At 33.6% G+C, this 17227-nt stretch overlaps 1 protein-coding gene across 4 annotated transcripts in view; it reads right to left on the bottom strand.

Moving 5' to 3' along the window:
* Window positions 1–17227, bottom strand: part of ADAMTS6 (ADAM metallopeptidase with thrombospondin type 1 motif 6) — a 143162-nt gene that overhangs the window by 32103 nt on the left and 93832 nt on the right. For all 4 annotated transcript variants that reach the window (XM_071425335.1, XM_071425338.1, XM_071425339.1 and 1 more), the window contains exons 12-16: window positions 17072–17179; window positions 11942–12087; window positions 9639–9702; window positions 2489–2591; window positions 1356–1489 (exon numbers count right to left, since the gene is read on the bottom strand). In XM_071425335.1, coding sequence (XP_071281436.1) covers window positions 1356–1489; window positions 2489–2591; window positions 9639–9702; window positions 11942–12087; window positions 17072–17179 — 555 coding nt within the window. The remainder of the gene's footprint in view (window positions 1–1355; window positions 1490–2488; window positions 2592–9638; window positions 9703–11941; window positions 12088–17071; window positions 17180–17227) is intronic.

Below are 17227 nucleotides of genomic sequence, written 5' to 3'. Positions count from 1 at the left end.
TATTTAGACAGCATAAGTAGTATTCTAAGGCATTACAGCTTCATAGACCATATTTCCATATGCTGCAGGGGAAACTTGTAATTTGTATAGGTATGAATGTAGAGTGTAAATGACTTCACAGTAAGAATAGATGCAGAATAAAACATAGTGAAAAGCTGAATTGCATGCTGTATTAGATGAAAAAAATTAAATGAAAATAAAGACAGGACCTTTGGGAAAAGAAAAAAAATTAGGATGAAACAAGGAGGTTGTGAACAGAATAAAGACTGCAGCTTGCCAATATTTTTCTAGGACTCATACAAAGAAGAAGGTAGCTACTTAACTGTCCAGCTGTCTTTGTTTCCTGTCTAGCACTATTATTTGTCATCTTGTAAACAGCTAATACACAAATTATAAGAAAAGTTAAAATACATTCAATAACTGACAAAATATTATTATTTTAACTCTTTACATTTCAACTTACTGATTCACTAAGATGACAGAAACCAAACTTTCTTCACAGTTCATTCTCAACTTGAGATTCTTTTTACTGGTTTATTAAAGCATGGCAAAACTTTTGATCTCACTATGTCATTAGTGAGATAATAAATAAACATACATGTTCAGCCCTCCATTTAGCAAAGCACTTCAGCATTAAATTAAGCTTTAGTTATGTCAGTGGTTTTGTTGAAATCAAATAATTTTTAGAGTCAACAGTACTATTAAAATATCTAAACCTAAGTACATAGCTAAATGCTTTGTTAAACTGAGGAAGAAATGGAATGTTAATAACCAAAAAATATGGCACAGAACCCCAATCCTATTTAAATTCTTATAATGCAGTTCTATAGGAATCTTACAAGATAATCAGATTTTTAGTAAAAGGCAAATACTTACATCATTATATATTTTTTCCTAGAACCACAGAGCAATAGTGATGACTTTCTGTTCAAATTGTATTAACAGCATGATTTTTGCAACAGGATGAACTAGTTAAACAGATTAATATGTTGACATTTAGTGTTTTTCAGCCAGAGTAATGTTCTAACTGAAATGATGGAACAGGTCTTGGAAGAGTGCAAGGAGCCTGTTCACCTCCTGTTGCTATTTCCATCAACTCTTCAACACAAACCATATAGCAAGAAAAAAGATAAAATGGCAGATTCTACTAATGTCTCTGAGAAATTACTGAAATTCAAATTCTTTGTCTATTTTATGCAATACCTTTTTAAACTTTCTGTCTCAATCTTACATTTTTATTAACAACTTGACCTGTCAACACTCCCTTTCATGTAACATACAAGTACCTTAACTAAATATAGGTAACAGCAGACACAACAAAGAAATCCATAAGTACTTTATAAAAGGTTTGTAACCTTGCATTCTCCATTGATACAGATATCCAGTGAATCAGCATTGCACTGAGTCCCATCTATTACTGCAGGAGCACGTTCAGTGTAAAAATTATACCCTTCAGCCAAGCAGTTTAATGCACATGGTTTAACCCCACCTGGACAACAAAATCAAATGAAAGGGGGAAAAAAATTAACAGAAACCTTATGAATTTAAGGTTTAGTTAAAAATATTATATATAAACAGATCTGTAATTTACAATCTTATCTCATACCTGACACATACAAGATATACACTTTATTTAACTACCCCTTAGTGATTTCTCTACTTGACTCTTCTCTTTCGCAAAAAGGAGTTGTATGTTATTTCACACAGTAGGATATGACAAGGTTGGCTGGGACCATAATGATGCCATATTAAATTGGCATTTAATAATCCTAATGATTATTAAACAACTTAAAACAAGGATACCACTTCACTATTTCAAAAGGAAGAATAGAAACAGAATACACTATAGCTCACACCACATGATCATGACAACCTTTCTTAGGCTTTTAATCTAAAGACCTGTTTGTAAAACCATTCAGGCTGTTAAGCTAAAAATCTGTGGTAAATAATTTTATTCAAGTCAATAAAGTATAAAAACCACAAGTTATACCCTCCGGCTTTAGAATAGGAAAAATATATTAAAATTATTTATGATATTATAAATAATGCAATTATTGAAGTAGGCTTTAGAGATGCCTACAAATGCTTTTACTTGTTTCTCATTTTCCTAAAATGTTCCTGACTTTAGTAAAGGCAAACTTATTGTGAGATTACTTAATACTAAATTCATCACTGTAGCATAAGAGGCACTTGCAGATCACCTATGGAATATCTAATTCTAGTACAGGTGCGGGTGTCTCCATATTTTTAAAGTGGAGCCTCCACAATGATGGTGACTCACCTTCAGACCAAAACAAAAATTTACTAGAATAAAGAAATTTTGCTCTTCAGTAACACTTGCAGCACTGGACAAAAGTACAAGCTTAAAAATCTTAGCTCATGCTATTTTTGTCAAAACATAATATTTACAAACATTACCCTCTATAAAATATTTATATAATTTCAAAATCTTCACATATGATAATGGTTTTGCAATGCTAACCATTACCTCCAGTGTAGGGTTTCCAGTTATAATACTTTCCCCGGAAAGGCATATTGTCAAAATCCGCACATTGCTTCTCTCTAAAATCACGAGCCCCTGAAGGACATGGCTAAAAAAGTAACACAAAATAATTAATTTATTCCAAATATAAACATGAAAGGAAATGCTTAGAAGCTTATACTGCAAACACAATCATGCAAGTGATTAGAAGGTTTTGTCTTGTGGCTCTGACTCTGAAATTTGCTTTATTACTTTACAGTTGAAGTGTCCATTTGCAATCCTAGGCTGGCATGAAATAGCTGAAGTAATTTAAAGAAAGGTAAGTGTTACATAACAGATTCCATAAAACTGGAAAATCAGGATCCTGTCAAACTATGTGTCATAATCAATCCATCAGCTGCCTTCTTATAAACACATTTAAAACAGCTGGAAAAAATATTTGGTTGGAGCTGTAGGTTCAATTATACTGTACTAAGCAGCTGTATTGAGACACATTATTAAGACATCAAGGAAAAAAAAATTTCTACAGAACTATATCACTCCTGCTTACTTGTAGCCTTGACAAAAGTACTTTTTTAAGACTGAGAAAGAGAATAGATGGTATGTCTGGCTCTGGTTACCAGTCTCTGTGCGTCAAGAAATAAAAATTTTCATTAAATTTTCATTGCTTTGCATTAGCAATTACAAAACCATGAAGTAACTTTTTTACTTGGAATGAGGGTAGATTTAAGTAAAATTTATCTTGGAAAGAATTACAGGAGAAATAGAATTCTTTTCTATTTATAACATTTTTCATCAGCAGATTCAAAGTTATCTTGAATAAACCCTCATCTCATTAAACATTGTTAACAATGTTTAAGTACCTGGTGAAATTGAAAGTTTCATCAGAAAGTATTTAAAACACAGATTAAATTCCTGTTTAGAGTGACTGACAAAAGGATTTTTTTGACAGACATCAGAGGTGTTAATAAACATTACTACTTTATGAGCAAAAGAAGAATCCATTTTATGGCATTTTAATTGTCTTCACGTATACCTAAGCCAGTTAGCACTTCCCAGGAATCTGAAATGCATTCAAGTGAAAGGGACTCTATTAACATGGATTGTTAAATAAATTTATAATAAAAAATATTTAATAAATTTATTATAAATTTATAATAATTATAATAAAATTATAAAAAATTTATAATAAAAATTTATCACACAATGTAAATATAAACATAAAAATTATGATTCTCTTTTTACATTAATCAAGATCTCATGATAGCCAGCCCATTGCCATATGATTCAGGAGCTTTAATTTTTTTTTCTGCTATTCTGATGAAATATAAATTTTAAAAGTGAACATTAGACAGTATTTATATTTTTAATTTTCTATATTACTCTATTACCCCTTCTAATGAAAAATACAATTTTAAATACAATGCATTAGCTGGTAAGAACAGAGTAGTACTTTTACTACTTTTCATACTATATAAAAGTTTATATTATTTATTTATTTAAAACTATGCTTTATATTATACTTTTATGCAAGAATCCTTTGGATTATAACAGTAAGAATTCAAAATAACCACATAAATTTTTAAAATATTTATTTTGGGGTGCTTTTAATAGTAACCCAAACTAAATTTGCCTCTTTGCATCACATCCCCCAAGCAGTGGAAAGATCAGTCTTGACATCCCTTAAAGCTAGAGCCTGAATCTCTCGGGTAGTGGTCACTTCACACTCCTTCAGTCCCATTTGCTCAGCTCCTAATCTACACAACTGGTATTTTAATTGCACTGAATTCTCCTTACAAGGTAAATAATGAAACCCTTTATCTAAATAGTTATACTACAACAAAATAATAAAATATGAAGATGAGTAAAGAAGGATCAAGATCTTCTTTTTTATACTCTAAAAAATATTATTGCTACCTGATCTTTGAGATATAGTCTTGTTGCCTAATTTCCCTATCTTTTTTTAGTATCTCACCAATATCTGACAGGAGGTAAAACTCAAGGCCATGATCTCAGGAAATGCATTCAAAACTGTGCTTGACAATCCTGGTTGCCTTCTATGACACAGTAACTTTAATTGCTGTTGGGGGAGTGTTGGGCACTGTTTGCCTGGATTTCTCCAAGGCTCTCAGTAGTGCTTCCCACAGCCTCCTTCTGCAGCTGTTGTGTTATGTCCTACACAAGGGGTCCCTAGGGTGGGTGGGGACCTGGCTGACCCAGGGCAGTGGTCAATCACTTCTCTCCAAACTGAGAGCCTGGCACAAGGGGTGTTCCTAGGGATTGATTCTGGGCCCAGCACTATTTATTTTTCAGAGTGATCTAGAAGATGGGATCAAGTGTATCCTGGTGCAGTTTTCCAATACTAATATACTGGTCGAGGAAGTAGATGCTTGTGAAAGGAGTGCCACCCTGCAGAAAGACCTGGATAAGCTGGAACAGTGGGCTGATGAGAACATTGTGAAGTTCAGTGAGGACAAGTTTTGCACCTGGAAAAGCAAAACCTTAGTCCAGGAGTGCAGCACAGCCAAGGATCCACCCAGCTTGGGAGCAGCTCTGTGGGAAGGAGCCTGGTGCTCCTGGTGGGCTCAGCTCCATCTGAGTGCCCAGTGTGTTCCTGCAGCACAGAAAGGGAGCAGATCCTGGGTGGCTCCAACAAGGGCCTCACCAGCAGAGATGAAGTCCTTATCCCACCCCACACAGTGCTTGTCAGGCCACACCTGCAATTCTGTGTCCAGTTTTGGCTCCTGGTGCACAACATGGATGTGGATAGGCTGGAGAGGCCCCACGAAGGCAATCACAGGGCTGGGAAGCCTGGCATGTGGTGAATGGCTGAGGGGACTGGGTTTGTTCAGCCCTGAGAAAGGAAGGCTTCAGGGAGGCCTTATCCCCATGTTACAGTATTTGTAGGGTGGCTACAGAGAAGATGGAGATTCCCTCTTTTACAAGGAGTCATGGCATTGAGGAGATGTAATGTGTACAAGTAATTCCTGGGCAGATTCCGATTGAACACAGAATAGAAACTTTTCTCAATGAGAACAACTGGCCATTGGAATAATTTCCTCAAAACAGTGGTAATTTCCCAACCCATGGATACTTTTAGGTTTTGGCTGGACATGGTGCTGGGCCATCTTGTCCAGACCATATTTCTGCAGAGAAATGTTGGACCAGATAGTCCTTGAGGTCCCTTCCAAACTAAGACTCTATGAAGATCCTAGGCATAGAAATGCAAAAAGATTACCACAAGGTAAACCACAGAATGCATTTACAAAATGTCATATTCTTTGGCACTATCTCTTTGTTTATGTGTTCTTTTCCTAAAGTAAACATGTAATAACTGCTTTTCTTTACTGGGTAAGATATTTCACTTTTTTCATCCAATTATAGTACAATCTTCTCAAGCTAAAGACTGCTTGTGTCTCCAAATGCTCTTTTATGAGACTGCAAATTGTGAGGTAGGAATCCAGCAAGAATATGAGAACTTAAGATCATGTCTGAAGAAAGTCCTGAGAAGAAGATGTTTTGAGTTTAAGAAGTGTTAACAAATTACTAAACCAACACTGACACAACACCTGTTCATCTTGGAGTTTGGGGTCAGGCAGATTTCAGCAATGAACTTGTTGTTTCCTATTAACAAAGGTCTATACAATCCCTCAGAGAGGATGAGAAACAAGCCAGAAGAGCAACAGTTCAAACTCAGGTACTATTACATTACGTGGCTTCTCACATTAATTAATTTCAGGAAAAAAAGTGCTTGAAAATACTAAAATTATGAAAGCAGCGAACAATATCTGTGCATGTATGCATAACGAAAGGAACACCTCCTCCCCCCAAAAAAAAGAAAATAACATTCTGCTAAGAGAAAGGCCTGAAAAACAATAAACTTTTAAAAGTATGTCTACACATGTATATGCATGAAACATTTCCAGAATTTGTAAGCAAACCATGTTTCTCATAATATATATTAAAAAGGACACTTACAATTTTAGATGTATGTCAAATTAAGATTCGCATCCTTGTAAATATTTTAAATCAATTAGTTACTATAACTGAGAAATTATGTTTCTTGCCATTCTACTAGAATTTTTTACTACTACATTTTTTTTATTAAAAACACTTTGGTTGCAAAAATACATATTTTTTTTAGAGATAATGTGGTTCGCGGTAGAAAACAATTTTCTGATTAGTGTGTTCTTTCTACCACCCTTATGCTTCCAGAACTTATTAGCTAATGTTATTTTCTGCTGATCTCAATGTTTCCATTAGCAGATGCCTTTTGAATTAAGAAGTCATATATGGCTTTGGAAGTGCTTGATGAGAAATAAGTCTAGTAGGAGTGTGTGCACTGCTTCCAAAGGATTAAAATGGTAAAAAAACAAAGACAAGAGAACTAACTTATGTCTGCAAGAACATTGAAGTCAAAATGAGAGGGTTTTTGGGTTAGGAATGGTAGGCACTTTAGGCAGGGCTATGTTGAAAGTTACATATGGGCAGTGAATGTTGATGCTGTAAAAGAAACTTCAACAGAAAAAATGTACAAACAGCACATTACTCATTAAAAAAATAACAGATTTCCATGCTCTTCCATGCTCACTTACATTAATCAACATATTATTCCATTAAAACTATCAAGGACTAACTATGAAGCACTAAGGACTAACATAAATCTTGAAACAAGCATCTCACTAGTGTCTACTAGTGTCTCTGATTCTTAGTGATGTAGAATCCTAAATATTGATATGACAGAAATGGACTAGAATTGTCAAAAGCATTAAGAATGTAAATTTAGACTTCTGAAAGTACCAAGACATTCACACACATGAAAACCATACCAAAAAACATGTTAAAAATTGGATCACAAACTGTAAGAATGGCATTTTCAAACTGCCTGGCTTGAGTTTGCAATCAGTTGTTTTTCATACCTAGGCAATGAAATTAAAAGTTCCCTTTCCAATACCTTGTTGAAATTACTGATTGAAATATAAGAATAGGTAGGAAACCAGTACCTCAGAAGAGAGTGCTGTAATTTTTAAATATTTCAATAGATTGTTGCAGTGGTTTGAATGGATGCAAATTGCTACACTCAGGTACGAACAATTGGCTGTGAAGGCACAGCTGAAGAGTGACCTCCTAAACAGCACTTTTAAGAAAGAGTTTTGGGCACTTGGAATCCACTTGGACTAAATGAACATTGTCACTGCCATAAGAAAAATTAACAAAATACTAAAATGAATGAACAGAATTCCATCACTAAGGTGACAAAATAAGTTTGAAATTGGAGTTCTCTCTGACAGGCCTCAGCTAGTGCAGTGGTTTGTGCACTATGCTCCAAGGTGTGTGCTACTGGGATCTCAGTGGTTACCGACACAGAGATGGTCTGGTGTAAAGAAAACTAAGAACAGACATGATAGTAATCTGCAAACAAAGGAAAGGTTCCAATCTAGGGAATAATACCAGTTATCTTCTTATTTGGGTTAGGGGGTAAGTAGGGATCTTAAAGGATTGAAAAACATACATAATATCTTATGAAAATTGTACTGACTATAAGGATATTAAAAATTCTTAATGCTATTTCCTGGACTGGAGGTATTTCAAAACAGGTCAGGTGCCCAGCCATCAGTTAAAAATGGTTTATTGAGAATTATTTTGGCTTATAACAGGTTTTAAGGGAATAAATTATACACTTTTGACAGGCAAGGGATAACTTTTCTATTGGTTTACCTTCTGAGTTTCTAAATGCTTTGTTTCTAAAGATTGCTGGAACTAATGTTCCATTTGTACCACATCAACTGCCACAAGTTAAAGTATCCTCCATGAACCCACTTTTAAGCCCTCTTACACTTTTTATACCTTTATAAAATTTAGTGCTAGTGTGTTACGCAGTCCTCTTACACACTCTGTGCAAATGTATTCAAAACCTGCTGTTTTGCCACCAGGTATTTGCTAATTACTCTATTACCAGAATGATCCTGCAGTTCCACTTTAGAGCTGAGCCCATTGGACAGGGACCCTGAAGGGGCTGGACACAGTATAAATGTATAAGGTCAAATTATGAACCTAAATTATAAACTCAAGTAACTTAAAATTCAAACCAGAAAAAAATACACATTATAAAGAATTTCACTAATAAGTTTCCAAGTCAAATTACAGGTCAGTAGCACTGCAAATATAAAAAAACCTCTCCTACTATTTTAGCTTTAAATTCATGTTAATTTTCATCTTAAACCAAGGAAGTTTGTGCCATTGAAATAATCTAAACCTAGAGACATTATTTCACCTATTTATCTTTCAATATATTCAGGAAAAAATAATAGTTTATATAATAATTCTTTGGAAAAAATACATTTATGATCATTATTAATTTTTTTTTTCTGCAAATTTCTCCATGGAGGTAATTCTCATTATTAGGCAGTATTAAAAATTTCCTAATTAAAAATTATTTTCTTACTTTTGATCACAGCTGCCCTGTTCACACAGCCAAGAAGTGGCCACGGTATAGCCAGAAAAACTCAAGTTTGATGCTGTCCAGTAGGAGCTGTAAAACTTTTCCAGTTATCCAGCCTCCAAAATCCAGTGCACCATTCTGGAACCTTGACTGTGTTATTTTTTTTCTGTAGATGTGTATCTTTGCATTTGTATGTCTTGCTACAATGATACACAGTAATTAATTTACCTTTCTCTTTACTTTCACTCAGGTAGTTTTTTTGTAATTGGAATATTTCATAAACAATAAATATTTTTGTAATTGTAGTTCACATATGAAAATATTAAGTTTTATCAGGTGTCTTTCTAATTCTTATGGCTGATAGGAAAACGCAAATTCGAATTTGCTTTCAAATTTGGCAACCACATGATGACTGCTTACTGAAATCTGTCAGTCAATATTTAGAAAATTTCACATATGCTTTATTGAATTACCCTTGTTCACATTTTCCGGGGAAACTCAAGTGGAGCTCACTCCAGGCCTTAATGCAAAGGCAGTAGCTAGACACCACATCAAGACAGGATCCTAACATTTACCAGAACACACAGGGTGCCTGCAATAAAATGTGCCTTACAAGATTATTTGCTAATTAAACACAAAATCCATACACTTTCTGAAATGGAGAAAAAATCATAAACCAGTAAAGTTGATCACAGTAGAATAAAAATTACTTACATCAGTATTACAGGAGCGATAACGCTTCCTTTCTCCAAGACAATATTTGCCTCCACCTGAAGGCCTGGAAAAACATGTTTATATATTAGGGTATGCCCTAGAACAAATACAACTGCATGAGATATACTAATGCAGGTATAATTAATCCAAGTCCAAGAGATATCCATTACATTAAAAAAAAAAAAATACATTCAAGTTTTAAAATGAGATTTTGTTAAGAATTACATCTTTGACATGCATTGCAGCAGACACAAAATATTACTTGGTATTTGAAAAATCATTACTCATAATATTAATGTAGTTTGCATAAGTTCCAAACAGTAAAGTTTAATTGCATTTTGAACATAATAAAAAAAAAACCCTGTTGTTTTTAATAATTTACTTCGTTTATAAAATTAAAATGAGAAATGTGTAAACAACCTATATGATGCTTCTTTTTTCAATCATCTCATCTTACTTGAAAACCAACAAAGACCGGTTTTATACTCAGAACCAGCAAACACTGTATATTCTAGTTCAGAAATTTGAATCTGATTTGAGTTAATCAGTATTAAATCTGAGGAAACTCCAGAGTAAGCAGATTTGTATTAGTTTAGGTAATTGACTGTTAAATTCCCAAACTGCTCAAGAACATTATCTATCTTCCATACAGGTCAAATATTGAACTAACTTAGACTTATATGGAAGATTAATCAGACATCAGCTCTTTGGCTTGCAATTTAATAGCAAAAAGAAAAAAAATACTTTGTGAGGGTTTAATAATAAAAAAATTAAATATTTACAATTTAAAATTAACTATAAAATCAAATCAATACTATTTTTCATATTACAGTATTTAACCAGGAAATGTTATCCTTAATCAACAGGGTTGGTTTTTTTTCCTATTGTAGACATACCCTCTTCCAAATGCATTTGCCTGTTAAACACTGAAAATTTAATAATTTTCATCATACCAACCCAAATATATGGTGACAGAAGTTGGAAAAAAATCTTAGGATATTATTCATGCTCCTAACAAACATTTCCCTAGGCTTTTTAAACACTGCTTTGGAAAAAAAAAATCTTATTCTCTCACTAACACAGTCTGACTGTGTTATTGATGCATACAGGTAATTTCTGCTTTTGTATCCATTGAGTAAGTAGTGATAACGGCCAGATTAGGTAGTTATTGCTAAAATAGGGGACAAACAGACCACCTTAAGTAAAAGTCATATGACATTATGGTAATTGTCTTGCAGAGTGCAGTGGAAAGCTGATGGATGGCGTGGCTTGGAAAACACAGATACAAGAAACAAATAACCCAAGTGAACAGAGAGCAGAAGACAAGAAAAGGAGTGACAAAAGACAGAGAATGAATTTTCATGAAAGAAACACAAATGACTTTTAGAAGAAATGGTCTTAAAAACCAGTAGTGGCAAAGGAGATAGTGATTATGAGAAATGACAAGAAGAGAACATGGAGTAATAGAACTATCTTGTGAAAGCCTATAGCTGTGGTGAGGTAATCAGAACAGGTAAAAGCCAAAACAGAAAAGAGCAGCAATTCATTCAGCAAGGAACAGCAATAGAAATAAGCATTCCTAATTTGAGAAAAGATAATGACAGAGAGAGGAGCTCTGACTTGACAGAACTTCTCTGGAACAGTGCTCAGGACATTGGAAAACAGACAGATTGTAAGACAAGTACAGATATATACAACAGATCAAGCTGTAGTGGAGAAGCTGGCCCCTCCTCAAAGAGGGCAAATACACCAATAGAGAGTAGTGGCAGGGAAAAAAGATGTTGAATTGTTTAAACAGTCAGTAGGAAGTCACATGTGAAATGTGGGACCAGGCAGCACACAAATACATTGTATGTAATATAATATTACTACCTGTGGCTTGTATGTAAACAGTTATATTGAAAACCTTGGAAATACTGTGTTGGGTTTGGGGTTTATTTTTTTAATAAGTAACTGGAAATTGTTATTTTATATCTGAGACAAGCATTAAAGGAAATATGCCCTAAGAAAGAAACCTCTCTAAGGCATGATTTAAATATATTTTGATGAACAACACGTCGCATAAAGAAAACCATTCTGGTTATTGCTAAATATAAATCCAGCTATCTTTACAGTACATAAGATACATTAAAAATGTTAGAAGCATGTCTAGTGAACTCCTGTTTAAGCATTTCTGTCTGCTATTTTGAAGACAAATGTTGGCAAACTAGCAAAACATTTTTACAGATAACAAGTGAAACCACAGTTTTGAATAATTTCCAAATGTGTCTTTTTGTTGGCTCCGGCTTACTTTAGCTACTTACGCTGGACTGTCACAGTGTCTTATAGATGAGGAGACTCCTCCCCCGCAGGTCCTGCTGCACTCTCCCCATATTGACCATGGACCCCAACCCCCATCTATGCTCTGGGGCCAAGTGCCAAAAGGTACGCACTCTCCCTGATAACACCACTGAAAGATTTCACAAAAGAAACACAAAATTAGCTTGGAGGCTGACAGAGTTATCAGGACAGAAAAATATAAGGGTCAGACAATGACCAATTATAGGCATTAGCATTCTGTGTATAGATAACAAGACTAGTATTTTACTTTTTCTAGCCATGTTTAGACATTGGTGAGGGTGAGTGTGATTTGTTAAATGTCTCCACTCAGTCCTGAATTATAGGTCCCTAACACACACCAGAAGTATTTTTTATTTCATCAGCCTCCTTAATGTTTCACAATTAAGGAACTACAAGTTGCTTACATTCTTTTAAACACTAAGATTCATTTCCAAGCCTGGTTTGGTAAAAGACCGTCTACTGAAGATTTATGTAGAGGCTTCATTACAGAAAATGAAAAATTCCCCTGATAACATTTTTAAGAAAGTATTTATTTTTATAAAAGAAAATCTGGAGGGTATTACAATGAAGGAGGAATTTTTCTCAGTATTTCATTCACTAACATATAGACATAATAAAAGTAGTCCTGAAGCATTAGACATGGTACAGAAAATCATTTTATAATAGTGACTGGCCACTTGTTTGGGGCAGAATGGACACATGTACTTCATTCAAGCAAACATTTAAACTTTGCAATATTATTTACTTAAATCAGAAATACAAAATGACAGACAAAATTCACCCAAATTATTAACTATTAAAACAAGTTTATAATTTAGTTCATCAGAGACCTTTTCTACACCATTCAGAAATACCTGGAGCCCGTATTTTGATCACATTCTGGTGTCTACCATATCACTGAGAATTTGAAGCAGCTCAATTAGATATCCTTTCCTACTACTGCAGGCTTAGGTGACAGAGCAGAGCATGGACTCAGGTCCACCATGACCTGAATCTGCACATTTCCCTTCCAAAAGGTGAGCAAGTGCTGTTTTTAAACTCTCTCAAATTTCTGTAGTATTGATAATTTCCAAAAAAAGACAACTTCTGTGTCCACCCCTCATCACCACAATGTTTTGCAATGCCTCTCATGACACGATAAGGATGGAGTATAAAGTGAGCTAGAAGAGTCCTAAAATCATATGGTTTTCTTCTCTTTACAGTGATAAATTGATAGAAATTTTATTAATAAATGTAAGAATCTCCTTGTTAAAATCTATTAGAGATGCCACAAAAGTACATGAACAGATATGCTAAAGTCAAAAGCTAAAAATGAAAATGCTTCTAAGAGTAAAACTGTAATCAACTAATTTAACTTAAATTACACTACATACATTACAAACATATCAAGATCCAAGCTAAAAAATACAAGCTACTCAGATTTAAACTCATAACAATATCACAGATATAGAACTGAAGAGGTAAACCATCATATTCCATACTATTAGAACTATAGAGACAATAGACAGGTGCATTATTTTTCCAAAGCTGTATAAAATCCCTATAATGTATAATTTCCACTGTCATGCAAACATTGTATTCCACATTTCCATGCTCCCCTGTAAAACCTCTATAAATGCTGGGTTTTCTCATCTACTGAACTTAAATCTGAGGATTTAATCCTTACCTCTCTGTCTCTTAATTTTCTAGTAAAAATTTATCTTTCACTAGAAGCCAGTGATGCATACAATCTCTGTCATAATAATTTAAAATTACAAAAGTCTTCATTACTTCTAATGGGACTGCAGAAATGTGTTTCCTCCAAGAATGACAGCAACTTCATCTGCTATAATGAGGTTAGGACTATTGAGTAATCACCATATGAAGAAAGAAGAGGACATATTTTAAAAGAACAGTTCTACACAGAAGATTAGATCTGAAATATTAATTATTCTCTAATATTGAAAGAATAATTTTCCATTATTTCAGCAGAAAGATGACAGTGATGCATTCAAATACACATAAAATATGCAAATCCTCTGTGAATAAAAGCACTCTGAAATTTTTCCTGAAGAAATAACTAATGAAAATAAAATATGATACGTGGCACATTTGAGATACTTTTACGAGTATTAGCTGCTTTACAGAATTAACATTTATAACACTATGATTTCAGCAAAACCACACAGCAAGTACTCTAATATAGAGAAAAATTTATTTCCTATTTTGTATGAGGAAGAAAAATATTAGTGTAAGTTTTAACTACTAATTTTCAATCATTGATTCAACAATTATTTTGCAAAAAAGTGTCATATTCAATAATAACATACATTTATTTGATGTTAATGTCCAAAGACAAGTTAAATCATCCCACAATGTAGCTAGATAAATTATCCTTTCAGCACTGTGTTTGCATTTTTTGCATGTTGTGCCCCTCTTTTCTATCCCCAGCATGGATGTAATCTGTGATCTATAGAAAGGGTCACCTTTTTTATTACTGTAAATTAAAACACAACATAAGTGTTCCTATCAGTTTTGTCTTATTGTTTTATACACACAATTTCTTAATGACAGTATTTTTAAAAAATCTATCAGTTAATTTACCTTCACAGGCACATCTCTAGGAATACCACAGAGAAGCTTCATGCATATTTAAAATTCTTATTACAAATTAGGAAAAGTGTACCTTTTTGAACCCAGCTGATATGCAAAACCCTTCACCAAACCATATATATTAATATATGACTATATTAAAGCTTCAGAAGAGAACAGATGTAACAGTTCCATCAACAGCAAGAAACAGTTCTATTCTTTTTCCCTGTATGCAGACAACAGCTGAATAACTCTTATGGAAAACATTGTAAAAACCTTCCTGGGTAAGCAGACATCTACCACGGAAAATTTCAGCCCAAAGGGTTAAAAGCTTGGCAAGTCTATAAAAACAACTGAAAGAAGGTTTTATTATAGAAGGTTAGGTTGTTTTAATTGTAGAAATCCCTACACATTCTGCCAATAAGATATTAATATATATTGCATCAAATTATGGTTTGGACTTTTTGGTACACATAATACATAAGTAAATATACAAGTACAATTAAATATTCTGAAATCTTGTCAGGTATTTAGAGCTGGAAATTTAATTTATTATATATTTGCACAGAATCCATAAAAATAGGCCTTAACTTGGTTGGGGCCTGTAGGTATGACTGCAAAATAATAATAATAATAACAATATTAACAATAATAACAATATTATTACAACACTAAGAACGTGTTACAGCACAGTAACCTATTTATTTCACATTACTCTTTGGGAAAGGAAATTACACATATTTGGAAAAAGCTCATGATTTCTGGTTTATTGCTGCCAGGAACTATTAATTTACAGGAAGCTTTGTGGATACAGTTTATAGACACAATTCTCTGCTGTTAACAGGGATATTAGGTTAACAGGTTTATCTTTGTAAAATGGTATGGATTCTCTCACTTCCTTCTAAAATCTCACAATGGAAAAAAATACTCGTGACTGGTGGCTGGAAAAAGATGTTTGGCAGAGAGCAAACTGATTAAAACTTCTTGACAAGGGAATAGATCAACAGTGTCTAAAAGAATCTCAACTTGTAGTCTCATGGTTCAAAAAACATAAATTGAGGTAAATTACTCTTTGTCATCAAAAAGGAGGATGGTTCCAAAATAAACCTAGACTGCTGATTTAAGAGCAGGGCTTCTAACATTTTCTATTACTCTAATATAGGGCAACATTTTTGGTAAAACTGTGAACGTCCCTCTATTTTTATTGGCTAGCTCTATTCACTCTATTTTTTAAAATGACCAGTTCAACAAATTTATTTAACATGGTTTACCAATATTTCCAAACCCAGCATGGAAAAGCTATCAGAACTATACCAGGTTACGGGCCCCGAATGAAGCCGTCAACACACATTAATAAACTGTGACAGCCGCCCAAAAGCCTTCATTCTTGTTGTTTAAACATCAGATTGCAAGTCAAAATGCACTGTTATCTTTGTTGAAACCAGCTCAGCTAGTATGACAAAAGTCAGAGTGAAAATAGATGTTCAGAAAAAAATCCAATCTGGATCACTGAATCTCATGAACAGATGCAACCACTCTCAGACAGAGACTCAAAATGGTTTAATGTAACAAACTCTCTTCACTTTGTAAAAACCTGCATAAAATAGATTATCTTGAAAGAAGGTATGTAGAATGCATTTTTTCCTCCCCAGTACATATCTTTAAAATCAATTCAAATATTTTTCTCTCCTTTTCAAGATCTGTATAGATTTTGCCTTGTAACTGAGAAACAGTCTTCTAATATTCTTGTCTGAAACTACTGATATACAGAGATTATTTTAAAATCAAAATTCTCATATTCAGACAGATATTGTAGTGCTAAATGTATCTATTGCAACACTATCTTTCTGTACTTTTCTGTTAGGTAGAAGAGTTTATCTGACTCTCTATCAAAGTCTGTAAAGCCAAACAGTTATGCAAGCATAACTGAATAATGAAAAAATAATTCAAAGTCAAAATAGAAAGGTCACTGGGAAATACAGGCTTTTATAAAATCCTTTTATGGAGTCATCCTTTTTTCTATATGCTTGTATGATTTGGCATATATCTGAAAAAATAAAATTCTGTTCCCTTCTAACAGAATTACATAGTTCAGACTCTAGATTATGTTGCACATTTTCAAAGTCCATGGCAGGCCTAAAGCTGTAACAATTCTTAATGAAGGAGTGGTATAAAATCAAATAAAGATTAAAGCCGAAGAGTTTTTTAAAAAAAATTACAAAAATTACTCAAAAAATAGACATAAGAAATAGAACAAGTTTGGGGGTTGTTTTTTGATCCAGGCTCTAGAGTTTTACAGAAAGGATAAATATTTTATAAATTACACATTTAAAATAATGGTGAAAAAATTCTGTAGAACACTTTCCATTACAATGTACACATATTATGTATACATTGTAATGGAAATATTTTTGTTTGAACTGTTGTAATTTCTGTGAAATACTTTGACTTTCTAGTTCTTTCTTCTTGTTGTCTTTCAGCAATAAATTGCTTCTTAAAACAATAAAACTTTTTGTACTCACCCCCTTTTCAATGCTCCCTGTTTGGCAAAGAGTACCTTCTGCTGCTGGAATGCTGTTGGTAACACAGCGGTTACTTTTGCTGAGGCACCAGAGCTCTCTACACACTTCCTAGGAAAGAAGGGAGAAGCAAGTTGATCAGAATAAAAGCCTAAAATT

This window comes from Agelaius tricolor, unplaced genomic scaffold (genome assembly GCF_023055355.1).
Source record: "Agelaius tricolor isolate 1412-34295 unplaced genomic scaffold, bAgeTri1.0.p SCAF_4, whole genome shotgun sequence".
NCBI lineage: Eukaryota > Metazoa > Chordata > Aves > Passeriformes > Icteridae > Agelaius > Agelaius tricolor.
Note: the sequence above shows the minus strand (reverse complement) of the source record. Positions and strands in the feature narration are given on the sequence as shown.